The following is a 26,579-nucleotide window of genomic DNA, read 5'->3' as shown; positions in this document are numbered from 1 at the left end:
CCGCCGCCGCCCGCTGCCGGCCCGCCGCCGCCATGACGACGCCCCACCCCGGGGAGGCGGAGCGCCACAGCTCGGCTCGGCCCGCCTTGGACCCGTTCGGCCCGGCGCCATGGAGGAGCTAGCTCGGGCCGCGGCGGCAGAGGACGCCGTGCGTTACCGCCTCTTCGCGGCGGCGGGGTCGGGCAGCGAGGCGTTGCTGCGCCGCTGCGCCGAGGGGATCGTGGTGCGGTTCGCGCCGCTGCTGGCCGCCTACATCTGGCAGCGGCAGCCCTTCTGCCTGCGCTACGTGCCGCCAAGGGGTGCGCCTCGGGGGACGGGGCTGTGAGGGGGAGCTGAGCGGGCGGGAGGCGGCGGCGCCGGGTGAGGGCGGGCCCGGCGGGCGGGAGGCGGCGGCGGGTGAGGGGGAGCCTAGCGGGGCGGTGAGCCGCCTCTCTTCTCTCTGCCCCCGGCCAGGCGAGACCCCAGCGCACATCGGCGGCACCACGCTGTTCGGGGATAACGTGGAGGACGAGTGGTTCATCGTCTACCTCATCCGGGAGATCACCAGGGAGTTTCCGGGGCTGGCGGCCAGGTAGCGGCGTTGAGGGGGGCGACGGTTGGGGCGGGGGTGCGGAGGGGCCGTGCCTTCTCTAGCAGGTCTGACTTGCTATTAATTAATTACTTAATATATATTAATTAATATCAAGGCAGGTTCTGCCTTAATATTAGGAAAAGAACGCAGACATGCATTTAGAAGCATGCGTTACTGTGCTGTGTGAGACTTTCCCTGGTAAGAAACCCATTTCTCCTTGGCCAGGATCGATGACAATGATGGGGAGTTTCTCTTGATAGAAGCCGCTGATTTTCTCCCAAAGTGGCTGAATCCTGAGAATAGCGACAACAGGGTGAGTAGAACTTCGATACCAATTGGCAAATGGCTCGCAATGGCCATTTACTTACAAGTTGTAAAGTTTTCTCTTGCACGTCTACGTAGCCAAGTGGTCTGACTCCCACTGAAAATCCAGAGTACTGCCTGTGAAGAAACTTCTGGTCAGGGCTCAAGACTTGTTTTAATTAACAGCATGTTTTTGTCAGCACAGTCTTGTTTTCATTCTGGTTTTAATGAGCTTCTTAATGCTGGCAGTGGACATGGAATAAGAGAGTTAACCACTGGAAATGTCTGATACTCAATTCTGCTCTGCGTGCTCTTTCAGAATACTGTGTAGATTGAGAGCGTCCTGAGAAACTGATATATAGATACCTGGAAATTGTTACAGATACCAAGTGGTTCTTCTAGAGTTGCTTTGTTGGTGGAAGAAAGAAAGAGAAGGTTCTTATACTAACATGTCCTTATACTAGTGGCAGAGCATTCATATGGAGACTACAGACCTGCCTGCTAAGCTGTGAGTCTGCGTTGTTCAGCTAGATCTGACTCTTGCACATAAATAATTCTTCAAGGGTTGCTCCATAATGTAGAGCTGACTAAACTTTTTAAAATGTACTACTTATGGTGGTAGATGTGATGGCAGTGGAGCTCTTGTGCTATTGATTGATCTGTAAAATCGGTGAGTTTGGCCAGCTTCCCATTTTCTAGGATACTGGAGTGCAAGGAAACCTTGGATAACATAGGAACAATGGGATGTATTTGGCAGTGTAATACGAACGCACCGTATTGCTCTCCTCAGGACCACTCTTGGATCCACCTGAACTTTCTAGTTCTGCTATATCTGCTTGGATTTTTTCTACCATATTCTCAAGTGCTCAGGCACGAGGGTTCACTACCCTCAAGACTGGGGAATTCTCAAGACTGGAGCGTTCTGACTCTACAAGGAGGCAGACTAGGTCTGGCATAGGTGAATTAATGAGTGGATGCCTTCAGGCGGGGTCTGCAGCCAGACCACCTCGCTGTGGATGATTGCTAGTAATTACGTCACTGAGTTTCTTGGCAATGGATTTAAATGGAAAGAACTTACTTTTTCATTAGCGAAGATTTTCTTTTTTTTTTTCCCTACCACAAGACTCTTAAAAGAAAAGGAGTGGAACACAACATAACAATTAATTGCAAACCTGCATCTGGACTATTGGGGCCATATTTTCCATCTGTTTGAGGGAACAGATGGGGTAAGGGAGTTGATGTTACATTCAATTGTTTTCTTAGGTTCAGGAACTTAACAGGTCACCTGTAGCACCTGGAAGAATGCTTTTTAGTCCCTCTGCTGTTCTTCAGCACTTAGGTTGTGCTGTCTGATTCTCCTGAAGCGGGTCTCTAGTTGAAGAGAAACTTTTGGTATTACTGTTATTGTGGAAACAAGATATATTTGACCAAACTTCTGACAGTTAAAATAGGTGGGCTTTTGTTTACTAGTTGGATTGTGGTCTCTGGCATCTGTATTTACCTGTCCTGGCTTCAGCTGGGATAAAGATAATTTTTCTTCTTACTAGCTAGAATAGTGCTGTGTTTTGGATTCAGTATGGGAATTGGTATGAGAAGAATGTTGATAATACACTGATGTTTTTAGTTGTTGCTAGGAAATCAAGGACTTTTCAACTTTCCATGCCTTGCCAGTGTGCAGGTGCACAAGAAGCTGGGAGGGAGCATAGCCAGAGCAACGGACCCAAATTGACCAATGGAATATTCCATATCATATAATGTCATGCTCAGTGTATAGATGAGCGCTGGCCAGGAAGTTCTTGCTCTCTCTTCTGGGATTGCAGTTTTGGGGTTTTCTCTCCTCTGGGATCACTAGCCAGGGACGGGCTGGGCGTTGGTCGGTGGGTGGTGAGCAATTGCATTGTGCATCACTCATTTCTGTAGTCTATTATTACTATTATTATTATAATTATTATTTTATATTTTTGTATTTCAGTTATTAAATTGTTTTTATCTCAACCCATGAGTCTCCTGACCTCTGCCCCTCCCAATTCTGTCCCCCATCCCCCGGCGGGGGTGAGGATGAGCAAGCGACTGTGTGGTACTAATTGCTGGCTGAGGTTAAACCATGACATTACCTTGTCTCCCATTTTAAAAAAAGATATTTTTTTTTTTCCTGTCTTATTTCTCCACTTGTGCTTCAGTATTCTCTGTGTTTAAACAAATGCATTCATATATGAAGCTAAATTTTCCATTGCTTAGTGTGTTGACTGTTCTTGTCCTGTGTGATGAGAATGTTACTGTCTGCCAGGTGTTCTTTTACAAAGGAGAACTGCACATCATTCCACTGTCAGAGACTCATGAGCAAGAGTGTGACTTATCTGCTGCCAGTCCAACCATCTCGCAGGCGTTAACACTGTTATCCACCCGTTCAGAGGAGTTCCTGGCTGCAGAACCTATTAGGACAGCAGTGTATAAACGGATCAGTGGGTATGTGGGTGTTTTATTTTGGCCTTCTGCAGCAATAAGTTTTGATTCTGGGCTGTTTGGGGTACCTTCTTATATTCAGTCATTTTCTGTTAGGTGTGATAAAGTTGCTTCCTTTTCAGAAACCACCAGCTAGAGGTTTTTCTGTGGCATTCTTCTAAAGAGGGGGACCAACATCTTGTAGGCTGTACTGTGTTCCAGGGGCTCTGAAAGTGGTTCACTGCTATGATGCTGCACCTGACAGTGACAAAGAGTTATTCTTCCTTTGCTTCCTTCTTGCACTGAAAAATCTGAAAGTTCTGTGGGCCTTTAGGAGCCCTTTGTGGGGGTGAGAAAGAGGACTGCAAACTAAAATGTAGAACCAGCATGCTTTTTCGGAGCGTCAGCTTGTCACAGGTGTGTTCAGCACTGTACATTATTTTTTGGAAAAATTTGACAGCACAAGCCAGATGACTTCTACACTCGGTGCGGTGAAGGATGCTCTATAGCTGGACATGTTAGTCTAGTTAATAGTGATTCATCTTACCAATGCGGGGATTAAATTTTTATTAGCCATGTATAAACAGTCGTTCCAGGTTTTAGATTAGCTGAGTTTTAACTTTAGTTTAGAATAATCTTCTGGCACTTGGCCCATAATATAGATTAATATTAAAGTGAAAATCGGAATAGCAATTGAAAAGGAGTGATTTGGGCTTGCAATACACTTAATACACTATGTTGCTATTGTGTGATACAGGTACCCTGAGAAAATTCAGGCCTCATTTCACCGAGCCCACTGCTACCTTCCAGCAGGTATTGTGGCAGTGCTGAGGCAGCGGCCTTCACTGGTGGCTGCAGCAGTCCAGGCCTTTTACCTGCGAGATCCTGTAGATTTACGAGCATGTCGTTCTTTTCAAACTTTCCCTCCAGAGGAGCGTGTGATGACTGTAGTAAGTGATCCTTCTGAAGCTACTTGTCACTTAATGAGGTTCTGTCAGTGATGGAGGTTCTGTGGTCAGGTGATGTAAATAAATGGATTTAATTTTTAAAATGGCATGTTTTCTGATGTATTTTTTTCTTTTGACGCTAGACATGAATTTCCAGTTCATTACATTAATAGTTGTTCTGCCTTCAGATAGACATGGATAGACTTTCAGATGGCTAGTCATGAGATAAGTGTTTCTGAAATTGGAGGTTACTGCTAAGTGTTCCTCTGCTGAAATGCTTGCTAAGTAAATTGATGTAATTCTGTGATCAGAGCAGTTTGACAGTACTGCCAGCCAACAAAAGGAGTTGCTCCTAACTACCCCCAGCTGTTGATTCCAAGGCTTTTCACCTTCTCAGTTGTGCTTACACAGGTCTGTGAAAGCTATTTCGTTAAGTGTTTTATGAGCATTGTCCAGGCAGTGCTGTATCTGGTATATTTGTGTTATAGAGTTATAGCCCTAAACTCCTGAAAATTAGCTTGGGAGCCAAATTGTAGACTTCTAGACTGTTCTTGAAATCTCAGCTTTGGTTTTGTTAATTGAAAAGAGCCTTTACGTTTTTCAAAATATACCTTGTTGTCGGAACTACTGAGGATTTTTTCCTAATGTATTTAGACTGAATGACGTTCATGTTTATGTACAGTTGTAAACTTGCAATATACTTTATAAGATCTGAAAAGCAATGTATCTTAGGCACATATATCTAAGATGCACTTTGAATACAATCTTGGGTATCATCCATAATATGGGTGCTATAAACCAAAATTTAGGGGAGACTGGTGTAAAATTGATGCTGGTACACAACACAGTCACACTGCAGTGAGTGTTTTTCTTTTGCTTTGGCTTTTTCAGGTTACTTTCACAAAGTGTTTATATGCACAACTGGTGCAACAGAAGTTTGTTCCAGATAGACGCAGTGGATACATGCTGCCCCTCCCATCTCACCCTCAATACAAATCCTATGAACTGGGCATGAAACTGGTAATCATTTTTTATGCGTTTTGTACTTAGTCTTCAGTTTGCTTGTTGACGTATGTCTGAGAAATGACTGTTTGCTTGTAAGTAAGTTGCCTGCTTGTACAGAAAAATGCGAGCAAATTGCAGTTACTGTTTTTCTGTCAGTACAGTACAGTATCATGGGAGTTTTCTTTTACAGAGTAGAGCACTCTTGTACTTCCATAGATTGTAAATACAGGTAAAGTCTTCATGCTTATGTGAGGAGTAGCTTGTGCGCTGTAGATCTGTCTTCTAGGTTGCTTCACCCATGTAGAGAAACTTCGCAAAGTCGAAATGGTCCATTTTTGCTGCAGAAAGACAGATTACAACTTCCAAAGCAAGATACTGCTACCTGACATATAATTTGGTTTGGCATCTGCTTCTCAGATGGCAGCATCAGGAGCTCGATGACAGTTTTTATGCAGTCATTTAAAGGTGCACCTGAATTTGTCATACCTTGAGAACTTCTTGCTGTTGCATCTCTTATACAGGCTCATGGCTTTGAAATTTTGTGCTCCAAGTGCAGCAAAGTATCTCCTGATTCCAAGAGAAATATGTTAAGCGGTCCCCTGTGGGAGAGATTCCTCAGCAGCCTGAAGGAAAAAAGTTATTTCAAGGTGAAGTGTTTTGTGTGTGTGTGTGTCTTTTAAACAGTCCAGGAAAAACATGTTTTAGCTCTTGAACTTGTGTAAATAGTTAGAGCAGAGCAAGAAATCTAATGCTTCTGTCTATGGAAAATGAACTAATGTCTTTAAAGGAGATATGTGCAGTTTGTTCCCATTTGAATTTTTTTTTTTAATAAAAAGGAAAAAGCAGGATTTGGGGATGAATCCATTCATCTACAAAAAGGGGAAACACACTTGAATAAAGGAAACCACAATATGGTGGTGTGTCAGCATAACTGTTTTCACTGATTTACATTTTGTCTGCATACTTATAGAATTTTATGTTCTTTAAGAGCTATACTTAACACCCATGGACCCATTTGGGCCCATGTAAGTGTAATTTTTGTTTGTGTGGTTTTTGTGGGGTTTGTTTTTTGTGTTTTGGGTTTGGGTTTAAAAAAAGATGCCTTTGGCTACTAATTCAAAGTTTATAAATTGGACAGAAATTGACGATTTATTTAAAGGTTATAAAATCGGACAACTCTTTTGGAACACTTAGGTTAATATCTTTTAAATAGGGGAAAAGGGGAATGTTCTTACAGTACTGCCGTGACACTTCTGTGGATAATTCCCAAACACCAAGAGATTCATTCACAATTCCTGTACAATTGTGACCTGGACATGATAAACCCACCCTGTTATGGGAATCATAGTACTGTCTTTGATTGTTTTTAGTGTGCACCATATGATATTGCAGCATAAGACTTCAGTTCATATTTGTGAAAACACCTTATGCCCATTTCCTATATTCTGTTCCAAGTATATATGGCAAAGCAGTATTACTTGATTTGATTTTCTGTGCACTAAATTTGTGTGACAAATAGTCATTGTTATAAAGCCTGACTGTGAAAAGGAAGGGGAGAGAGAATTGTTTAGATTCATACTTGTGACTTGCATTAAATAGGGAGAATTGGAAGGATCTGCTAAGTACTTGGAACTGTTGCATATGGCAGAAGATTACTTCCAACAATCTGTTACCCAGCCAGAAAGGTAAGAGGTACTTGAAATTCATGAGTAATTGTACACAGTTCCTACACGTACTTTAACTTACCTTTTTTAATACTCGTTACAAAAAAACTGGACCTTTTTCTCCGTTGTACACTTAACATAGGTGCTGTGGCTAGGACATATGGGTATTAATTCCTCTAGAATAATCTCTACTAGTAGAAGTTACTGCTTGAGTAACTGTTTATCTTGGTTTTGTAAAACACTAAGCTATTCCAAGTGGGTTAAGAGGTGACTGAAAAGCATCATTTGGTTGGTTGGCTGCAGAAAGTGTTTAAAAGTTTCATTGAAAAGCAATCCCAGTGAATAATAAATACGGAGTAATCTGTCTCCTTTACTCAAGACAGGCAGCTGGTTGTAGATTTCTTCAGAAGATCAAATCCAAAAAATAAATCATTACAAAAATATCTGTGGGTTTGCCAGCTCGTAATATTTTAGCTGTTAGTTGCTGGAATTTCCAGTCTGTGCTGTTTGGGATCTGGCAATCCTAATGTTTATCAAGACAAAATAAAGGACAAAGGAAACATGAGAAATGGGCTTTGGAGCTATCAACAAGGAATTGTAGTAACTGGCTGTGCCTTGTTTTGGCTACTACTATCTGTGTAGTATTCTGTTGCTTCCCCCAAGTTATCTCTTTGACATATTTGCACAGGAAGAATAATGAGGAATTTGGGTGAAAAGCTGCATGTAGAGTGTGTGATGCCATTGGCATTGTAATGCTAGTAAAAACTTATTTCAGTAAATTGAATTTTTTTGCTTCTAGCTCTGTTGAAGTGAGCCCAGGTGATGAAATCTTGACATTGCTACAGACGACAACCATTGATTTGAAGGAATTTGAGAGAGAAGCAGCTTGTCTTCCTCCAGAGGATGGTGAGCAGAATGGGGGGGTGGACTGTTCCTATCACTAATTATTATTTGTGGGCAGAGAGGGTGAACGTTCACAGGACTGTACTAGTCTCTGTATCTGCTTTCTTTGTCTCCTATCCTGTGACTGCTATAGGTATTATTCATGGGCTATCATTTAAGATTGAGGCAACCAGTTAGCTTGTGTAAGTCTCAAAGCTCGGGGATGTGAATTGGCAAGATAGGCAATCCAGTTTCTGCTTTGATAACACTAGATCAGTAACACCATGCACACTTACACCAGATCAAGTGCTTTGTGTCAACTGTCTGCCAGACAGAAAGTATCAAAACTAGTAGAAAGAGTTTTCTACTCTTTCTATAATAAGAAAACAATTCCAATACTGACAATATGAAGTTAATTACTCTCTGGTCTACTCTGATGACTGATACAAGACCAGCATAAACTTTGTATAATAGGGTTTTTCCCACTCATTTGACAGAAATGTAGTTGTTGCCAGTGTGCAGTACAGGTCATGTCTGTATTTCTGAATGATGCAGTAGCACCCAAGTCCAACATTCAGTGTTAATGATCATAGTCAAAGGTTGGATTGGCTCTCCCTTTATAGTGTAAACATTTTCTTCCTTCAATTAGTGGCAGAAGGATTATCTGTGACTAGAACAGTATCTGCTAGTTTGAAGCTGCATATAAAGCAGAGTTTTAAAGTAGTAAAATGAAATCTCAACTCTCTTCTTAGCCTCTCACTGCTTTACGCCCTGTGTTACCCAATAGCATGAAAACTTAGTAATGCAAAAATAAGCTACAAAATGCTAGCAGTAGTACTCTCAACTGCGTGGATTTGGCCTTGTGGGCTAACAGACTTGTGCGGAATAACAAATATGTCCTATGTTCTTTCAGATGACAGTTGGCTGGAAATCACACCAGATGATCTAGATCAGATGCTGAAGGAGGCAAGGAATGAGTCCCTTTCTTCCTCAAATGAGGAAGAGCAGAAATATGACTTGGAAGCAGTTGCTGAAAGTATGAAGGCTTTTGTGTCCAAAGTCTCAACTCATGAAGGAGCAGAAATGCCATGGTAGTAGTATTTTGAAGTTTGGTGCCTGATGTAGAATGTGTTTTCATTCTGCTGCAGCCCTTTGGTTGATTCTGTAATGCAGGGAATCAAAGTTCGAAAAATTCTGCTTAGCAGAGGCCTGAAACAAACCCGTCTTAGTAGTGAATATGTAGTTGCTTTTAAACCAACTTGGTGACCACTGTGACACTGGTGCAGGTAAAAATGTTGGCAATTGTGCTATTTTCCAGCACTCCTAGTTTGGGCTTGTGGTTTAAAAATTTTTTTTAACCCTTTGAAGGCTTACAGTTGTCTGTTACCATAGCTCTTAGCAGTTACTAAAATGTACATCTCGAGTTCATTTGTGCTGAAACTTCTCTGCCATGGAAGACTTAACTATTCAGACTGCTAAGGTTCTTCTGATAAGGCGGTGCAGAGATAAAAATGAAACTTAAGTTGGGGGAATCTGTCTCTGGGAATTAAGATTTTTGTATTTAGATTTCCTGTAGATGAGTATTTTGAATATACTGGGCCTGTTTTTGCACTACTGAAGCACATACTGTACACCTAGAAGCAGGAGAAAAGAATCACTGTGGATCCCTCTCGTTGTTCATAACAGTAGAAGGAAAGTGCCAACTGAAGGTACTTAACTATTTAGTTTGTCTAGGTTCTTTTTAGTAGCTTTAATATTGAGAAAATAATGCTGTGTAAGCTCTATCAAGCATATAAGGGTCTATTCAATTTATGCTCTTAACTGTATGATCCCTTTAAAATAGTGTTAGTTTCAATGTCTGAGTTACAATGTAGGTTTTTTCAGTTATTTAAAAAACAAAAAAAAGGCCAACAAAAAAGGCAAACCACTGAACCTTTAGGGAGACCAGAATGAAGCCTTTAGTGTTCTTTCTAGGCAGAAGACCTCAGAGATTCTCAGCTTTTTAAATCTTTGCTAAGGTATAACACCACCACTTTGTTTCAGGAGGATTCAGGCATGCTTATTTTTGTTGTCTTCAGTGCAATTTTTGTTTGACTATGACAAACAACTGAAGTTGTTTGTTTTATTTTCTCTTACATGCCAGGAGTTCCTCCACTTTCATTTCTAATTCATGCAGGCCTCAGACTTCTAAGCACTTCCAGGACCATGGGGTCAAACGTCCCAACTTTAATTTAGGCTTGAGAGAAGTCAGTATACCATGTGGTTTGTGCCTGTGTTAGGCTTCTGCAAGCATAAATGCTTTATTTATTTAAAAATATTTTTATATTTCAGGTCATCTGTTGAATCAAGTGTTACCTTTGATGTAGATTCTTTTACAGAAGCATTAGACAGGATTTTAGGTGAGGTTGGTTCTTTGTTGCTTTTGTCAGAATATGTCATGGTTATTTGGCTTCCTTGGGTGTTCCGATCACCCATGGGCACTGTGCTGAGGTGTTTGCTGTCTGTACTGACACAAAATAATACATAGGGGCAGACTCAGAAGAGCTGGATTCTGATGATCTGGATGAAGAGGAGGAGTTTGATTTCTCAGATGAGGATGATGAAGACTTAGATGCTGAAAATGAAAGGCAAGACCAGAAGGTACCACCTAATGAGCTTATAAGCAGTCTCAAGTCATATATGAATGAGATGGACCGTGAACTGGCACATACCAGTGTTGGTAAAAGTTTCACCACCCAAAAGAAAGGGGTAAGTATGCCTTGAGTTCTAGTTTGTAGCATAATGTTTTTGAGAGCTCTAGTAGGAAAGAGGAAATACACTAAAAGTGGTCATTCTGAGTAACGTGATCAAAAATTTCTGTCTTCTGAGCACATGCTAACTAATTATTAAAAAAAAAAAAAAAGTCCTGTGGGCAAGCAGTGTGATGCAATTGCACCATGGTATTTTTCTTTTCTGAAAAAAAACCCCAACAACTTAGCTGAGCTTTAACTTGCACATCGTTTCCAAGACTTCGTTTCATTTCCCTGTTTTGCCCTATTTTAGTAGTAAGGTGAGCAGCTTCAGCTTGACTTCTTGAGTTCCTGTAGTAGATTACTCCCATAGCAAACTGAGCCAGGACTCAGTAACCCTCTCTGCCCTTCTCTTGGAACTTAAATTGTATGATGGAAAGTGATGATTTTTAACTGGCGTGTGCATTTGGTGACTAAATTCCTGTCTGTCAAGGCAGTGTGGAACGTAATGAACCTTGTTGGCTGGAGAACTACTTCCTGGTTTCTTTTCCCTTGTGGCTTGTCTTTTTTTGTTTGGTTCGTTGTTTGGCTGGGTTTTTTTAAACCTGTTTATGCAATTTGATAAAAGTTTGTCTTTTTACTTACTATAGGCAAGTTCTGTTAAAGCAACAACGGCTCAAAGTGCTGGCCCTGATTGTGGAGCTGAGGGTACTGAGTTGACACCGGTCGATGTGGATATGAACCTAGTAGCTAACCTGCTTGAATCCTATAGTGCTCAGTCTGGACGGGCAGGACCCACCTCTAACATTTTACAGAGCATGGGAGTGTATTTACCTGAAAATGTAGATCATATTTGCTCTAATAAGGGAGCAACAGAATAAAAACCTGTCAATTCGGAAGACATGGCTGATTGAGAAATGAAGCACAGAAAGACTAGCACTATTTGGAAGAAGAGTCAAAAGGTTTGAATTTAAAGAATTTTATGCATTAGTTACATGTGACTTTTTAAAGATGCAAAGTGAATTTACCTGCAGAAGCTGTCTGTTTGGATGCTATCTTGGACAGAAATTTGATTTTTCCAATGCTAACGTGTTTTCAGAAAACTGATGTTGTGACTTGAATGAAACTTTTATTTTAAAACCTATCTTCAATTTTGCCGTATTTCTAAAATGTTCTTTTACCGAAGACTAGGTGATTTCAATATATGGAAAGCAGTTCATGTTCTGAAAATACTCCTGCCTTCAGGGGGAGATGGAAGAATACCGTATTACAGGAGCAGTGTTCTCTTGTGGGTTTGGGAACGCTGGATAAACATTCAGCAGACACTGAATCACTTTTCCTGAAGTACAATGCTTCATTGTAAGAAGTTCTGATAATTACTATAAGAATCTGTTCCTTATTAACCAGGAGGATTTGAAGAGTAATTGGATTGAATATGTAAATATTTGCTATAAGTAATTTTTGAATTTATTTAAATAAAAGCAAAAATAGAACTTGATTACTGGAGGTGGGTTGTTTGTTTGTTTGTTTGTTTTTCTTTGAAGGTATGCATAACTTCCTCAGTGCAGTAACAGAAGTTCTTGTAGTTAAAGCATTTTCATAATTGTGCGTTTTTTTAATTCTATTATTGATGAATGTTGGTATCATGCCAGCAATAGCTGAGTGTGAGCCCAGTCTGAACAGTTTAGTTTTGGTTTTCAGTGAAAATGTAGCTAGAAGGCATTCAGCATGTTGCTTTCACATGGAATGAAAAATCTATTCTAGATATGAAGACTTGGTTTTCACAAGATAAATTTGAAATAAAATATGTAGAAATTCTTGATTTACAGACAGCAAGAACGCAGTCCTGCCAGATCTGAACTGGTTTCTACGAGTCTTTATTCCGCACAAAAATTAATCAAGTGTCTTAACTGGTAGGAGAGAAGCTCATTGGTTGAATTTTTGGGGTTTGTTTGGTTTGTTTTTTTTTTAAACATATTCAGAAAAATAGTGTTCAATGATACACAAGCCTGATTGATCTTGAAGGCACGCCTAACTGCTTTTAAAGGACTGAATAATATTATTAATAATAATTATTATTATTATTGATGATGTTATTAGTCTTAAGGTTTGGAGTCTATTTAGTTGAAGTCTTTGCTTTAATTTTTTGGCGTGAAGTGGCATTATTTTAACTGACAAAGCAAAACGTAGCAAAAGTTGTTTCCATGTAGGACTTGGACCCTTGTTGGATGATGCATTTCAGTATCTGACTGCTGTGCCAACTAAGCTTGACCAATGCACAGAAAATTCTTAGAAAGTCACACATTGGCGTAGTTCCATTGAAATCGTGAGACCTTGACAATGTATAGTGAATGCTTGCTTGCTGAATTTCCTACTGATCTATGCTCATGGTTTGTTGTTTTTTTTCCAAGTTTTTGTTTGTTTTTACAAGTTACAAATATCTGGTAAAATGCTCCAGTATGATATCATAAATATTGGAGATTCTTTACGTGAATGCATGGAACAAATGTGTTTGAAGGGTAGAATGGCTATGCTGCCTCCACAATTGTCCTCCATCGATGCACTGGAAGTTACTTTGTCAACAGTTTAGGGAGAGTACTGGCAAGTTGGACAGGGATTAGAGAATGGACAGCAAGAATTAGGAAGTATAAAGATTCTGCTAAAGTTCAAGGAGTTTGGACTGCGGAGAGGTGAGGTGGAATGAGGTTGAGTTAGATAAATCTACACTGGAAAAATGGGGATAAGAGGAGTTCTTGAATCTAGCAGACAAGGGTGACCAGCAGTTAGTGGTGAAAAATGTTAAAAAGGGTTTATGTTTTAACAGGAAGGATAATTAACACTGAAACTACATAAAACTCTCCACTGATGAGTAGTTAGATCAAATTTAGATACTTTAAACAATAATTCAAGAACATGATCACATTTAAACTGTCTTGTGGCCTGCACTATACGAAAGGTCAAAACAGATCAAAGGAATCTTCTAATGTAGTATGTGAAGAAGACTTTCAAGCTCATGTTTTGGAAGTACTTACGCTGATATTGCTTCTTGGATAATCTCACTTTTCCATCAATTTGACTGTTTTTTCTGTGGGGCTGTACTTATTCTGATTATTTACTTTTGTTTAGCAGCTTCACGATGGAGATGTTCAAGACTCTGGAATTGCTCACAAGAGAATTTGCTATCAAAGAATAAGCATTTCCATGCTGCCTCTTCCACTGCTTTGAAGTAACATGAGGCGTCTCTGCTTTTAATTTTGAAAGAGAGTATTTTTAGTGAAGGAAGCCTGATGGAATTAATTAGGGGAGACAAGTGCACTGTGGTTCCCTTTCAATGGGTTGCTATCAAAGATCCCATTATATTCTAAATTAGTTTAACTAGAACTGCATTCCAACACAATTTATTCACTTTGCTCACTTGAGCATCTGCCTTTCGTACAGCCTTGTTCATCCTAGAACTTCTGATGCTTCCCAGAAAGGTAGTTGTCTTGTTTGTGGCTTGATCCCTATAGCCCCAGTTCTGAATGCTGTAGTTGTTGACTGGTATGTTTCAAGCAAGAAAACAAAGAATGGATCTTTCATCTTCCGTATATGAGATTGAAACTAATCCCAGGGGACAGCAGAGGCCTTTAACTTGATAAAACTCTTGTAAACACCTGGGCAGTCTCTTTCCACTGATAAGCTTTATGGAACAGTGAGCAGCCTAAGAAAGAAGGCGGTTATTTTGTCTCTGTTAATAGAGGATGTGCAGTTTATCTTGGAAGTCAGCAGCCTGCAGGCTAGCAATGTTTCCAGCATGAGCCTAACTCCTGTCTGGTCAGTGTGGAGGAGGTGTGGCTAAGGAGGAGTGGTATTTCAGTACAGCTAGTTGTGTTCAAGTGCACTTTGGTGTCAGTGATACTACCTGCTATTTGAAGTCCCTGTCCTTAAATCAGTCTCCTGCAAACAAACTGTTTTCAGCATCCTTGCCATGTAAGTGGATGTCAGCCTCCCCTGTTGCCATGGAGGATCACCTCCCTGCACGACACCTGCCTCCTGCCTTTCCTTTCTAACACTGCAGTGTAGGAATAACAGTTATCTCCAGGGCATGTTTTAGCTGTAGTGGTGGAAAAGCATTTTTTAATGCATGTTTGTGCAGCTCCTGCTGCAGCCACTTATCTAACTCCTATGTGAAACTGGATTTTGCTTTTAATAGCAGCAGGAGTCAGGGCAGGCCCTTTGTACCACCTCAGGATCCCTTGGGATGCTGCAAAAGCTGCAACAGCAGCAGCTGCCCTCCCTTTTGCTATTTATGTCTTTGGAGCGGAACACAAGAGCATCTGTTCTGGCAGGTCTAAGATGGAAATTTATTTCTTTCTCCAACTTTGTTTATTCCCCTAAGAAAATACCACCATGGAGGGCAGTTAGGGTTCTCGGCTTAAACACCAGAATACAGAGCTATTAAAAGAAGTGAATTGCTCGAGAATATGAAGTCAGGGGTGTGAAGCCTAAAACATCACCTTAGTTGATGTGCCTCAAGTGTGTTGCTCAGCTGGTGGCTGAGAATCCTGATTACCACCTTCTGAGGAGAGAGAGGGTATCCTATAACAAATTCCAGGTGCCAATAGTGAATAATTAATTCAACAGCAAAAAATAACTTGGATTGCTGTTGTGGTCATGATTCAGTTTTTCTTGTGTTTGAATTCTTACACTAACATCCTGCCCTGTTGAAATAGGATAGAAACAATAGCAGGTGTAGGGGTATGTGCTGGCTATGCTTCCAGGCTAGGAAACTGTCTTGTAGAGTGCAGTGTCATGGAAAAGGGTGTCATGAACAATTTATGGGTTTCTGGTATGAAACTCTAGCGAAGAAGCATAGTAATTAACGGAGGCAGAAGAATATCCCATTGTGTGTTACTGCTGTGTGAAATGTGGATTGTTGTTTGGAATAAAGCCTATGCTGAAGTGGGTCAGCACTCCCAGATGGATACTCACGATTTTGCAAGCATACAAGGATGGGAAGTGAAGAGCAAAGCTAATGTGAAGGTAAAGCTCAGTTTATTCAGAAAAAAATATGTAGGTGACTTGACCACTGTGGCAGGTAGGAGGTGGAAAATGAGATGTTTCCAGTAAAAACTTCATAATTTGATGACAAAAAGGAGTGATGATACGCACTGACTGCAGTGATATTAATCTAAATTAGATCAGACCAGACCTTTTTTTTTTAATTGGTGAGGGCAATTAACCTTACCTGCAGTTATAAGGCCATACAGTTATAGTGCTGGAATATAATCTAGTTCAATCTAGGTGTTCTTCATGCTGTGTACTAACAGCAGCCATATTTATTGTATTTCCTCAGATCATTACTGCATACCCCTTGTGACTGTAGACATATTTTCTTTCACTAATAAAAACTTCCCAGGTTTTTGCTGTTCAGACAGATCGCAGTTACTGAATTTTGTGCAGTATCTGTTTGCTTTTGCTGTATTCCTGTGAAACAAATCAGTCAACAGTGTTTCATAGGTAAAGGTGCATAGCTGCTCTTGTCCTAATCCAACCCATTTATTTAGCACCCTGACTGCAGTGCTCAGCTTTCCTTTTATGAATTTTCAGCTTCCCATTCCTTAAAAGATCTTGTTGAGATGCTTAGACTTATTAATAAAAGTGATGTGTGAATTTGCTTTTGTCCCTATCCCAAACCTCATTTGTCTTCTTTTTCTGCTTCTATTAATGTACTAGTAAATCTTCTGGGTCCCTTTGCAGTATTTCCACTCACTGAACTAGAGCCTTCTTTGCATTTCCTGCCATTAGAATGACATTGCTGTTTACCACTCCTTTCCCCAATCACTTCAAATCTTACTGAAAATTTTTTTTCTTGCCTTGCCTCCTAGCTTCTGCTATTTCTCTCTGTAGCTGTATTTTCTTTAGATGTGAAGTTCTGTGGAGAACGCTGTATAAAAAGATGCTACATACAACTGAGCACAGTGACCACTGGAGAAGGATTTCTGTTCCTGTGCCAATACTGCTCTCCCTGTGAGGGAGCTGGGGAAGCTTTATGTTTCTGCTCCTGTGATCCTTCTCGTGTTTGACAGCCAATGCCAACTTCAGTTTCTCCATATAATGATGAGTCTGGACATCGCTGAGCACATGTGATTGTCTACAAAATACCACTGTTGGGTCTTAAAATGCAAGTCACACCATTTCCAGATTGGCAACCTGGCCTCTTTTTTTTTTTTTTTTTTTTTAACAGAAGTACTTTTGGTGGTGCTTCAGTCATTCCCAGGTGTATGCATTGTTGTGTGAATGACATCTGGCAATATTTTTTCCCTTACACAGCTGCTTACCATCTGTTCCTAAGTTGAAAAGTGAACAAGTTTTAAATGGGAGCTGAAGGCTGGGGCTGTCAAATATATTTCAGCAGTGCTTCAGACTGAAGCACAGGAATTTTATTTGTGTAATTACAAGCTATTCTGACAACCTGTCCCTTGCAGCTGCCAGAGTTGAACTGTTTATGGTTATCTGAGAAATAATTACCTGAAAAATTACTTTAACGTGGTCATGTTGTCAGGTCATTCCAATAAGTGCTCATCTCCTCTCAGGCTAAACATCAGATTCCACCATGTCTCAGATCATGTTTTAAGGTGCAGTAATTCCTTGATGTAAGAGCTTCCTCTTTGACCTGTAATGCCAAAGTCAGACTTCTGCCATTCACAATTCCTACCTCTGGGTAGGAAAATGTGACCTTTCCGTGCAGCAGTAGAGCAGCCCAAGGTGATGAGAGCATGTGGTAAGTGACTTCTCAATCCACACCATTTCCAGCTAACATTTTTCTGAGCTTTGTTAGTCAGAGATAGACAAGTTTTGTTATGAGGTTTGATTACTTTAATCCTGGAATCTGTTGGAGATAAACATAACTTTTATGCCTTTCTGCTTTGGATAGGTGGGTGGAATGTTGCTCTGAACCTGCTTGCATTGCTCTCCAAAAGGCTATTTCAAATTAATCAGATGAATGTTATTATTTTGTAGCTGTCTGTGTATCCTGCTGCTGGTAATACTTGTAAACAACTGGGTTGTAATACCACAGGCTGGCTGCTTTTCAGTGGTTGGGTCTTGCTAAAGTCCCAAGCTCTTGCAGTCTCTGAAAGCAGTGGAGTCTCAGTGATTTACACAAGCCACATGTTCCCAAAGAGGATTCATTTAACGGCTGTGGTTTTGAGAGAAATATGTTGCCATGTCCCTTCTGCCTGCCTGATATGTTTTACATGGGAAAACCGTGCTGTATCTTGTTGGAGAAGCATCTGTCAGGAATTGCCTGTTTCTTTTTCCAGGTCACCTGCCTTTGTGGAACATGTTCTGTCTTGACTGCAGTATTATTCAGGCTTCAGCCAGATTTCTGAGGCAAATGCAAGTGAGAACAATGTGTCTCATCTTGTTTTTCTGTCCTGTTTGAAGCTGTGTATTGCCTATAATTGGCTATAATCATTCCTGCATTTTTAATGTCAGAGACAGAGGCCACCATCATTGTTTCATACCTAAGACAAAAGGGTATGGATTAAGGATTCTCTAAAACAGTTTAAAATTTAAGGCTTTTCAAAAGATGTGATGAGAATACTGCCTTGCTCTGCCAAAAAAAAAGTATGAGTAGATTGAAAAGTCTTTTTCTTAATGATAATTGAAAGGAACATGCAGACATTTAAAACTGTGTTTTAAAAGGTGAGTCACAGAAGCAAACAAATGAAAAAAAAAGCTTTGCCTTTCCTCTACCTTTCTTCTTGTAGGAAACAGGCAGGAGCTGATGAAAACTGAAGCATGGTATAGTCAAGAGTATTAGACAGACTGCAGCTTTTAAGAGTTGTCCTGAAGTCTGTGGATATCTCACAGCTTCAGCCTGGGCAGTGTCTGGCCCATCAGCGTCGAGCAAGGGGGTGGCAGTAATGATCGCACCTCCTGTGACCAGCCTGCCTTCTGCTGTGGTGCCCACATCACCGAAAGGGACACACTAGCAAGACAGGTCTGTATCAGCAATGTAGAAGGGACAGTTCAGAAGGAGCTGGTGCAGGCAGTACTTGCTGTCTTTCAGTTAGAGCTCACCGATAGCCTGCATGTTGACGTTAAAAACCATAATTTTATAAGCAGAGTAACCCAGTGTTTCCCAAACAGAGGTGAATTTTCTCTGATGTTGAATTTGATCACACTGCAGCTGGTTTGACAAAGACATACACTGCATATATGAACTGTAAAAGTACAAAACCAAAACACACAAAGCTCAGATGACTGCAGAAGTCACACAGCCATTCCTCCTTTCATTCGTAGGTATAGCTTTTTGCTGCTTTTACTTCTCAGTCCTTTTTCTGCCTGTTCTGGGAGAACAGATTATGTGGATATTAAAAAGTACTAAGTACCTTGAGCTGGATGTTGTACACTGGAAGCAAGCTTGGGACAGATTAATGAACTACGAAAGGGTGAGTTGGGAAGGCATTAAGGAGAAGTAGGAAAGAGGACAAGAAGCGGGAATACCTTGCTGGTGGGTATCTAACTCTTCCATACCTTCTACTGCAGAGAAGGGGAAGAAAGGAGTGGGGCTGAAAATAAAAATGGCAGATTCCAGAGATGAGAGAGGAAGAGAGAAATGCCAGGGAATTAAAATGATGTGGTGGGAGAGAAAGCAGGAGGAACTACTACGAAGAGAAATAGCGGGACATGTTTCAAAGGAAACTGGATGCAGGAGTGTTGCAGTTAAGTTCAGTGGTGTGGGGGCTCCTGTGGTGTGTCTGGCTGGGCTGGAGGGGAGGAAGCAATGCTCTTGGCTATACCACAGCACATTCTTTCCAGAAGGACTGACAAATTGAGTTCACAAGCGTGAAAGACTTGCTCTGACACATGGGTTTTATTGACTGAGAGTTAGCAAGGGTGGGAAAGGTGTTTCCACATGCCACTGTGGCCTGAAAAAATCTCCCAGCCTCCTGAAGTAAAATTGACTCTGAGAAAACAAAGCATGTCCCAATGCTGTGAGAAAGCCTTCTTTTTTTACTTATTGCTCAGGTGTCATGACTAGATTTTTACCACTGCTCAAAAGGTCTTTCACCTACAAAGAATCCTAATGGTGGCAGTCAGTGATACATTCCTGTTCCCCCTTTGAGAATCTCTGCTGATGGCTTTGCAATCTAGGCATTTGAACTCTGACCAGGTAGGCAGAAAGGCTTGTCAGCCTCAATCAGCAGCAGATCAAACATCCTTCTCTTTTACTAAGCTTTCCTTGCCCAGACTGTCTCTTTGTTGCTTTCCTTCTAGAGAAGTGATACCATTTCATCAGTGAAATGAGACCAGCTCTCCAGGAAAGCCATAGACTTTTGACACAGGGTAAGAGGCACTGTGACTTCAGGATTTTTCTCTGTCAGAAGTGCAGTCCCTTTTCGTCAGCAGTTACTCTCACCTTTGCATTATCTGGGTGGTTCTAATAAGCTTATATGTAGGTTTTGCTCTTCCACTCTCTACCACCACTGTTCTCTCTTCCTTGTGATGGAAGTAACACTGACTTACTGGTGGTGAAAATGGTGCCTCTAGAGAGATTTTTAGTTGCTCAGATACCTGAATGAAGTAGGACCCCACTTAAAAAAAAAAAAAGTTTTATATGAAACTGGGAGACTGAATGGGAACGGAAACAGAAGAAGGGGAGAGTGGCCTTTTAAAGTCTTTTTGGATAGTTCTTCCAGATCCATATAAATGTGAACACTGAAAGGCACCACTGTCCCTTTATTTTTTTCTAGAAAAATTGTGCATTTGATATCCATCCAAGATGAGCAAAATGGAGGAAAATGGGACATAGGTACCAGGGCTCACTGTTCTATTGCTTGCTGGGCAACGGCAGCAACTGGTCACAGTTAGTTTGATGCTTTGGGACTAAGAATTTTATTGTACATTTACTGCAAGTCATGGGACCTCAAAGGTGACCCACCGTACATGGAATTGCGTAAGGATGATAAGTTTAGAAATGGCTTTGTATGTCTATGTATCTAAGACTGCCATCAGTCTGGTGCTGATGGCTCACTGTAACACAAACTTTGCCTTCAGGTAGTTCTCGTAGAATTGCAGACTTGACATTACACTTAAGCTGGCTGGGAAGTCTGCTGCTTAACCCACTCACAAATCAGCTGGTGAGCAATGGCCTGTTTGGGAGGGAACCAGGGTAAAAAACTACCATTCTCGTGCTTTGAAGATCTGGGCTCTCTCTTGAGACCCTCCACAATTTCCTCCAGGCCAAACCAGTGGGCTTCCTCTAGTTCCAGGCTGTTCATACTGATCTGGAAAAGAATTCAGGGAGTACCAGTTCCTTAAATCAGATTTAAATGTGGGCAGCGGTACCTGGCTTGTTCTTGCACCCATAGAGATCCTATGCTAGAATGCCCAGAGTGCTTTATCCATGCCTGAATTCAATGCTGATGCCAGTACAGGAAAGGCCATTACTATCCACCAGTGCTTTGTTGCCTTGGTTTCCTTAGGGAAGCCACAAAATAGCCCTATCCATCACGGCACTGGCCTGCAAAGTACCAGTGGCTGGGCACAGTAACTAACATGCCAGAATCTGCATGTTCTATGGAAAATATGATATTAATACTAGAGAGTACCTCCGTACCTCCTCTGCAAAGTTCAGAGGAAAAAATATAGGAGTGTTGGGCTCGGGGCTTGTATATATATAGTGACCTGTGCAAAATCTGGCACATTGCAACAGAAGATATGATTGGTTTGAAGTTTGGTCTTCACTTGTAGAGAAAGCCGATGGAAAACTGCATTTAGAGAGGATCTGATGCTCTCCAGACTGAAGTCTGTGGACTGAAAGAGATTTTCTATGTAAGGTGGGCAGTAAAATGCCTAGGGAGAACCTGAGTCTTCTCACCTCAGCCTGCTGTGCTCTCACCAAAGCATGACAGGCTATCATTAAGCAGCTGCTGGGAAAGGGCCAGTGCTGAGAAGCTGAGTACCAGAGCGACTCCACCTCCAGGCCCACCTCTTCTGCCACCTCTCGCCGCACTGTCTCCTCCACATTTTCACCTGGAAGCAACCAAAGTTAGGTAAGGATGGCCTGGCCTAAGGGCAGCAAACTGTGGCAAAAATGTAGGCATGCTCATTTCTGAGGTGTTCCAGCCCTTGACTACTCATGCACACGCAGGAGCTCCGACTGTGTTGACCTGGAAACACTTGTCAGCAGGATGCTCAATTAAATTTATCGACAATGCTTGCCTCTCTTAAACAGAGGTATCAGAGACATTTTTGGCTTTGTCTGTATACAGCTGGTGGACAGAACAATGCTGCATCTCTTCATCGCTTTCCTTTTTAAGCCATTTTCCCTCCTGTAACAAGAGTTCTGTAGTTTTTCTGCTGAGCTAGAATGCACTAGAACAAAATGGACTAAAAAAGTACCCGGGGTTCTAACCTGGGGAGTCTTATACTTGTATTTACCATCAGGGACTACAGCAACTGATATATACTCGTAAGTCCCATTCTCTTCAGATACATACAGCTATTTTGAATTCTGTCTGAATGGCAACACCGATCTACTTGGATCCAGTGTGTTTTTCCCTGATACCATCTATGTTTCCATCCTCCTCTGTGAACAGGCGCTTCCTTGATGTCCCATCGTTCTGCCCCCGTGCCCTGCATGTCCGAGGCCACCATGCTGGATCAGAGACCGCCTTACCCACGTCACAGAAGCCTGACAGAGCAGTGTACATCCCCTGGGGAAACGAGGGCTGTCGTGCGAGGAGGCACCGGCTCCCATCAGACACCAGGATGATAACCACTGGAGACATCTAGCAAATACATCAAAAAGCAAAGCAAGGAGTTCGGACCAAACAAGTAAGTGCAAATTGTTGCTTTTCCTAGTCCGTTGGTGGTCACTGGGTGAACAGTGAAGAAAACCCAGCTGTATGCAAAGCACTCCTGCTGCCTCTTACAGCTTCCCCTCCATGCAACCAAGCAGCACTGGTTTGTTGCCACAGAGCCCCTGTATTGCTTACCTTTGCTGTTCAGGTGCTCACCTGTGGATAGTAAGTTATTCCACTGGCGTGGCAGACACGCTTGCTGCCAGCTATGTTCTTCTGAGTAGGCTGCCCAGTTTTGCTACAGTACTGGTGGGAATCGTGCCACCGGAGAAGGGACTGGGCCTATGAACAGCAAGAGAAAAATCTTACTTATACCTAGGGCAAAGAGATGATTCAGAGCAGTCTCCCTGAATGATACTTTGCTGTCTTCTCCCCAGCATGCAGTTGTGTGGATAAACTCTGATTATGTTTCAGAGCCCTAGAAAGGTAAATGAAGTACAGGCACTGCTTTGAAAAATGGCAGATTCTGCAGTCGGTGCTTCATGCTTTAGCATCCAAATTTGACCACATTCAGGGGAGGTTGGGAAGAGTTGTTCTTTATTGGGACATAATGGGAGTAATGGGAACTGAACTATTCAAAGGAGTCTCCACGTCTGAATACATCCCTGAGAAATAGCCCAAGCACTATAAACATTATAAAGCAGGAAAAGAAACATAAGCTACTTCTACTTATGGGTCAGGACAGCTGATTTTCACACACAAGTCTTTTAGGACTTCCAAACATATGGCATTGGCAGAGTAACAGCTTATAAGTGAGTAGTTTCAAAGGAGCAGCTCTGAGAGAAGATCTGTAAGTTCATTCTAGGCAAATTCAGTTTGCCTAGAAGATTACAGAAAACTAGTGCCTTCTATTTGTTAAGCTGAGGGCAAACTGGCATTGCTGTGACTACTGATAAGATCAGCATGTTTCATACTGGGCATACAGCAAATTGATGCTAAAGGGCTAATTATTGTGGTCATTTTCAAGCCACTTATATGTTTCTTTTTCTGTTGCAACTTGGTTCTGGTATTGGAAATTTGGGAAAACTGCTGGAATTTATAGTGTGTTTGTACATAGGATACTGAAAGTGTACAGTAGGTATTTCCACAATACATATTAAATCATAAAACACTATGGGAGACAAAGAGAAGGATTAGAAATTGTTACTATGTTAGAAATTGCAACTTCTTAAAGTAAAAAATCCTGTACAATACCGAAGACAGCAAACGAGAATCCTTCCCATCCACTACGAAGAGAGCCTTTCTTAAGTCAGTAAACGATCCCTTGAGTTCAGACTCAATGACTGATTTCTCCAAGTCTCCTGTTTAAATTAAAAAAAAAAAAAAAACACCACCAACAAACAAATCTTTGATCTCATAAATTGCAGTTATTATCCCAACTTTATGCCCTTCATTATTCCGGTATACAATTTCTGGAAGTTCCCGTGGAAGTGACATCACATTAGTGGTAACATTCCCAAACGTTAAGTGACCTGCCAACAGCCCACCTTTACTAACACACGCACAGGAACAGCAGTGCAGTTCTGTGGCTCTGACCCACCACGCTCAAAACAGCTCCTACAGAGACTTAACCGAGTCCTCTTTGGCGGAAAACGTTCACCCAGCAAGGACTAGGGATGCTGCCTAGGCAGCATCTCCATCTCAGTCCATCAAACGTGATGCTGACACAGATGGAAGAGGAGTCATCCCAACCTAAATCCAGGGCAAAGTGTGCTACGTGCTCGTCTGAACAACCGATCAGCACCGACTTCTCTATCCACTGTTCAGTCTCTTTGAATTTCTCCAGGATCCTTTTCATCTCTAAACAGCACGGGAAAGGGGAAGAAAAAGCTGTGATGAAAGAAAATTTATACAACATTATGCTCTTTCAGTCTTCAAGGGACACACACTCTTGGCTCAAGGCAGGGTGCTCATGCGAAAGAGCAGACCAGACAAGTGGTCCCACACAGATGGAGACCAAAAGTCTGGCTTTCCTCCTAGCTGTTAGAAGTTTTGATCATGTCAAGCTGAAGGTACAAATGTTGTAATGCTTGGGGAGCAGATGTCCATTCTCTTTCTGTTCTATATTAGCCAATACCTTTCTCTCAAAAGAAAACTTTTCCTGATTCCGCCAAATACCCTTTGTCAGTTAGACCTTGCTTGTTTTCTGCCAGCCCTCTCTCTTCAAACAGCATGGTCCCAAAGGTTTAAAACTCATCAGCTCAAACCAGATCAGGTATACGTTGATACCCTGTGTGTGTGAAGAGCATAAGCTTGTGTCCCCATGCCAAGGGTTAACTAAATGGTCTTTGGCTGTTAACAAATAGCGTGCTGCATATAGCAGGATGTTCCTGCGCAGCTTCCCAGATTTTCAGCCCCCATGTAAGGAGTTGCGTATTGCAAATGACTCTGTCATTTCAGCTGTGTGATCCGGGAGGTTTTTCTCTCTGGACACCTGCTTACCTGCTGCACTGAGCTGTGGTACCAAATATTTCTTCCCAACTTTCTGCAGGAAGGGGCAGAGCTTGTGAAAGAGGTAGAAAGTTCCTGAGGTCTGTGCTTGTCTACAAAGGCTATCATCTTCCTTTAGCTCATTTAAGTACCTGCAGTGAGAAAAGAATTGAGAAGATGAATTCAAGATCATGTTTGGATTATGCTTATTTGGACGCATTTCTTTTGCACAGAGCAGGGGGGCTGGTATGGATTTTACGTATTCCACATGCTTCTAGAGTTTTTGAGAGCTGAGAGTCTACCCTTTGGTGGACTGTAGCTTCTAGCGAAGGTGCTGTGTGGCAGAAAACATGGCAATTCTTACTACCGCACAAGTAGCCTTAGGTCTTGGACATCCAAGAAGATTGGTAACTCAATCTCTTAATGCAAGAGATCTGCTTCATAGACATGATCGTTTGTGTGGAGGAAACCTTGATCCTCCCTTTTATCCCCCCCAATCTGGATGGCTCCAAGTCCTGTTTGGCAAAGCTACTGAGCACTTCAGATGTTGAATATGCTTCCTGTCAGGCTACATGCACTATTACAGGGTACATTCTACCTGTCACACTGATGTGAGGGGTAAAGACCAAAGTGAAGTCTTAGGGCTCAGCTGGCTGGGGCCTGAGTTGGGAAAAGCAATCATTGGAAAAAGGGTGTTAGGATATGCTTCTTTCATACTGTTTGAAAGTAGTATTTAAAATGAGGTGAGCAGGGTCACTTCAAGTCTGCCATGTATTGTAAGAGATCTTTAGCTAGGACAGTGAGCATAGGCATTCATTAACAGAGCTTCAGCCTGCGAGAACCAGTTCTTATCAGTGGTGAAGGCAGTAGAGAGATTTTGACTGTTTTCATTTACAGAGCTCACATAGCATTACTGTGTTATTGCTGAACTGTTAAAAGATTAACCCCCAGGTTAGATTTAGGTCAAGCAGCTTATGACAGTGGACACAAGAGCGCCAAACTCTGGTCTTCTCACTGTACGCAAGAATCAGGTGAGAACTTACCTCATTTTTCTAACATAGGTAGAGTGTAACCTGCAGACAAGAGAGGAAGCTCTTCTATGCACTGCTTGATAAATTGCAGCCATAACCAACACTTATACGTAGCTGTCTCTGCCTGAAAAGGGAAGCATAGAATATAATGCAGCAGCCCTACAAAGTTAAGTTTGATTTAAAAGGTGCAATAACCCCCTGCTACCAGAAATCACCTTCTTGCAGGGTCTGCAGAATGCTGGCATCTGCTTTATAAAATTAACACTTTGGTCTTAGTTGCTAGTCATGCATCAAACCCAGTTTCAGACAATTTTTAAGACTATTTAAAGATACCTCAGTTTGTTTCCAGCTGTGAGTGTGCACAGGCCTTACAGGCCTATAAAACAAGATAAAATATTCCTGTCCTAAACTGCTATATCCCTGGGGAAAAGAGCAGTGAAGGTGGCTGATCTCTTGTTTGTTTCTTACACAGTTGTAATGGCCTCAGTCCAATTGAACATCCTATTCAGCACACAGTAGATCTGTGGGAAAGGCACTAATGCCAAAAGAGAATGAAAGACAAAATATCAGCTGTGGAAGAGAATTCCCTGAGTTAGATGAGAGACAGCAGTTGCAGCTGAATTGGATCATCTTCAGCTACGAATGTTTTTTTGTGCCAAAGGATCCTACCATGTTTTCAGCTCAGGCAGTCACAGACTGCAGTTTGAACTCAGGTTCAGG

At 41.7% G+C, this 26,579-nt stretch overlaps 2 protein-coding genes across 2 annotated transcripts; one reads left to right on the top strand and one right to left on the bottom strand.

Moving 5' to 3' along the window:
- The first annotated feature begins 109 nt into the window (after positions 1-109).
- Positions 110-12,041, top strand: ECD (ecdysoneless cell cycle regulator). The gene is made up of 13 exons (XM_086466632.1): positions 110-299; positions 454-571; positions 797-884; positions 3,162-3,340; positions 4,074-4,266; positions 5,155-5,283; positions 5,790-5,915; positions 6,868-6,953; positions 7,732-7,838; positions 8,728-8,905; positions 10,146-10,213; positions 10,342-10,562; positions 11,194-12,041. Exons 1-13 carry the CDS (start codon positions 110-112, stop codon positions 11,422-11,424), a joined length of 1,914 nt encoding a protein of 637 aa, XP_086322758.1. The 3' UTR covers positions 11,425-12,041.
- Positions 12,042-20,625: 8,584 nt separating this feature from the next.
- Positions 20,626-25,954, bottom strand: NUDT13 (nudix hydrolase 13). The gene is made up of 8 exons (XM_009958301.1): positions 25,872-25,954; positions 24,841-24,980; positions 24,091-24,198; positions 23,593-23,699; positions 22,555-22,680; positions 22,215-22,326; positions 21,414-21,568; positions 20,626-20,820 (listed from the first exon to the last, which is right to left on the bottom strand). Exons 1-8 carry the CDS (start codon positions 25,952-25,954, stop codon positions 20,626-20,628), a joined length of 1,026 nt encoding a protein of 341 aa, XP_009956603.1.
- Between the last annotated feature and the right edge of the window lie 625 nt (positions 25,955-26,579).

Source organism: Leptosomus discolor, chromosome 6 (assembly GCF_034619465.1).
Source record: "Leptosomus discolor isolate bLepDis1 chromosome 6, bLepDis1.hap2, whole genome shotgun sequence".
NCBI lineage: Eukaryota > Metazoa > Chordata > Aves > Leptosomiformes > Leptosomidae > Leptosomus > Leptosomus discolor.
Note: the sequence above shows the minus strand (reverse complement) of the source record. Positions and strands in the feature narration are given on the sequence as shown.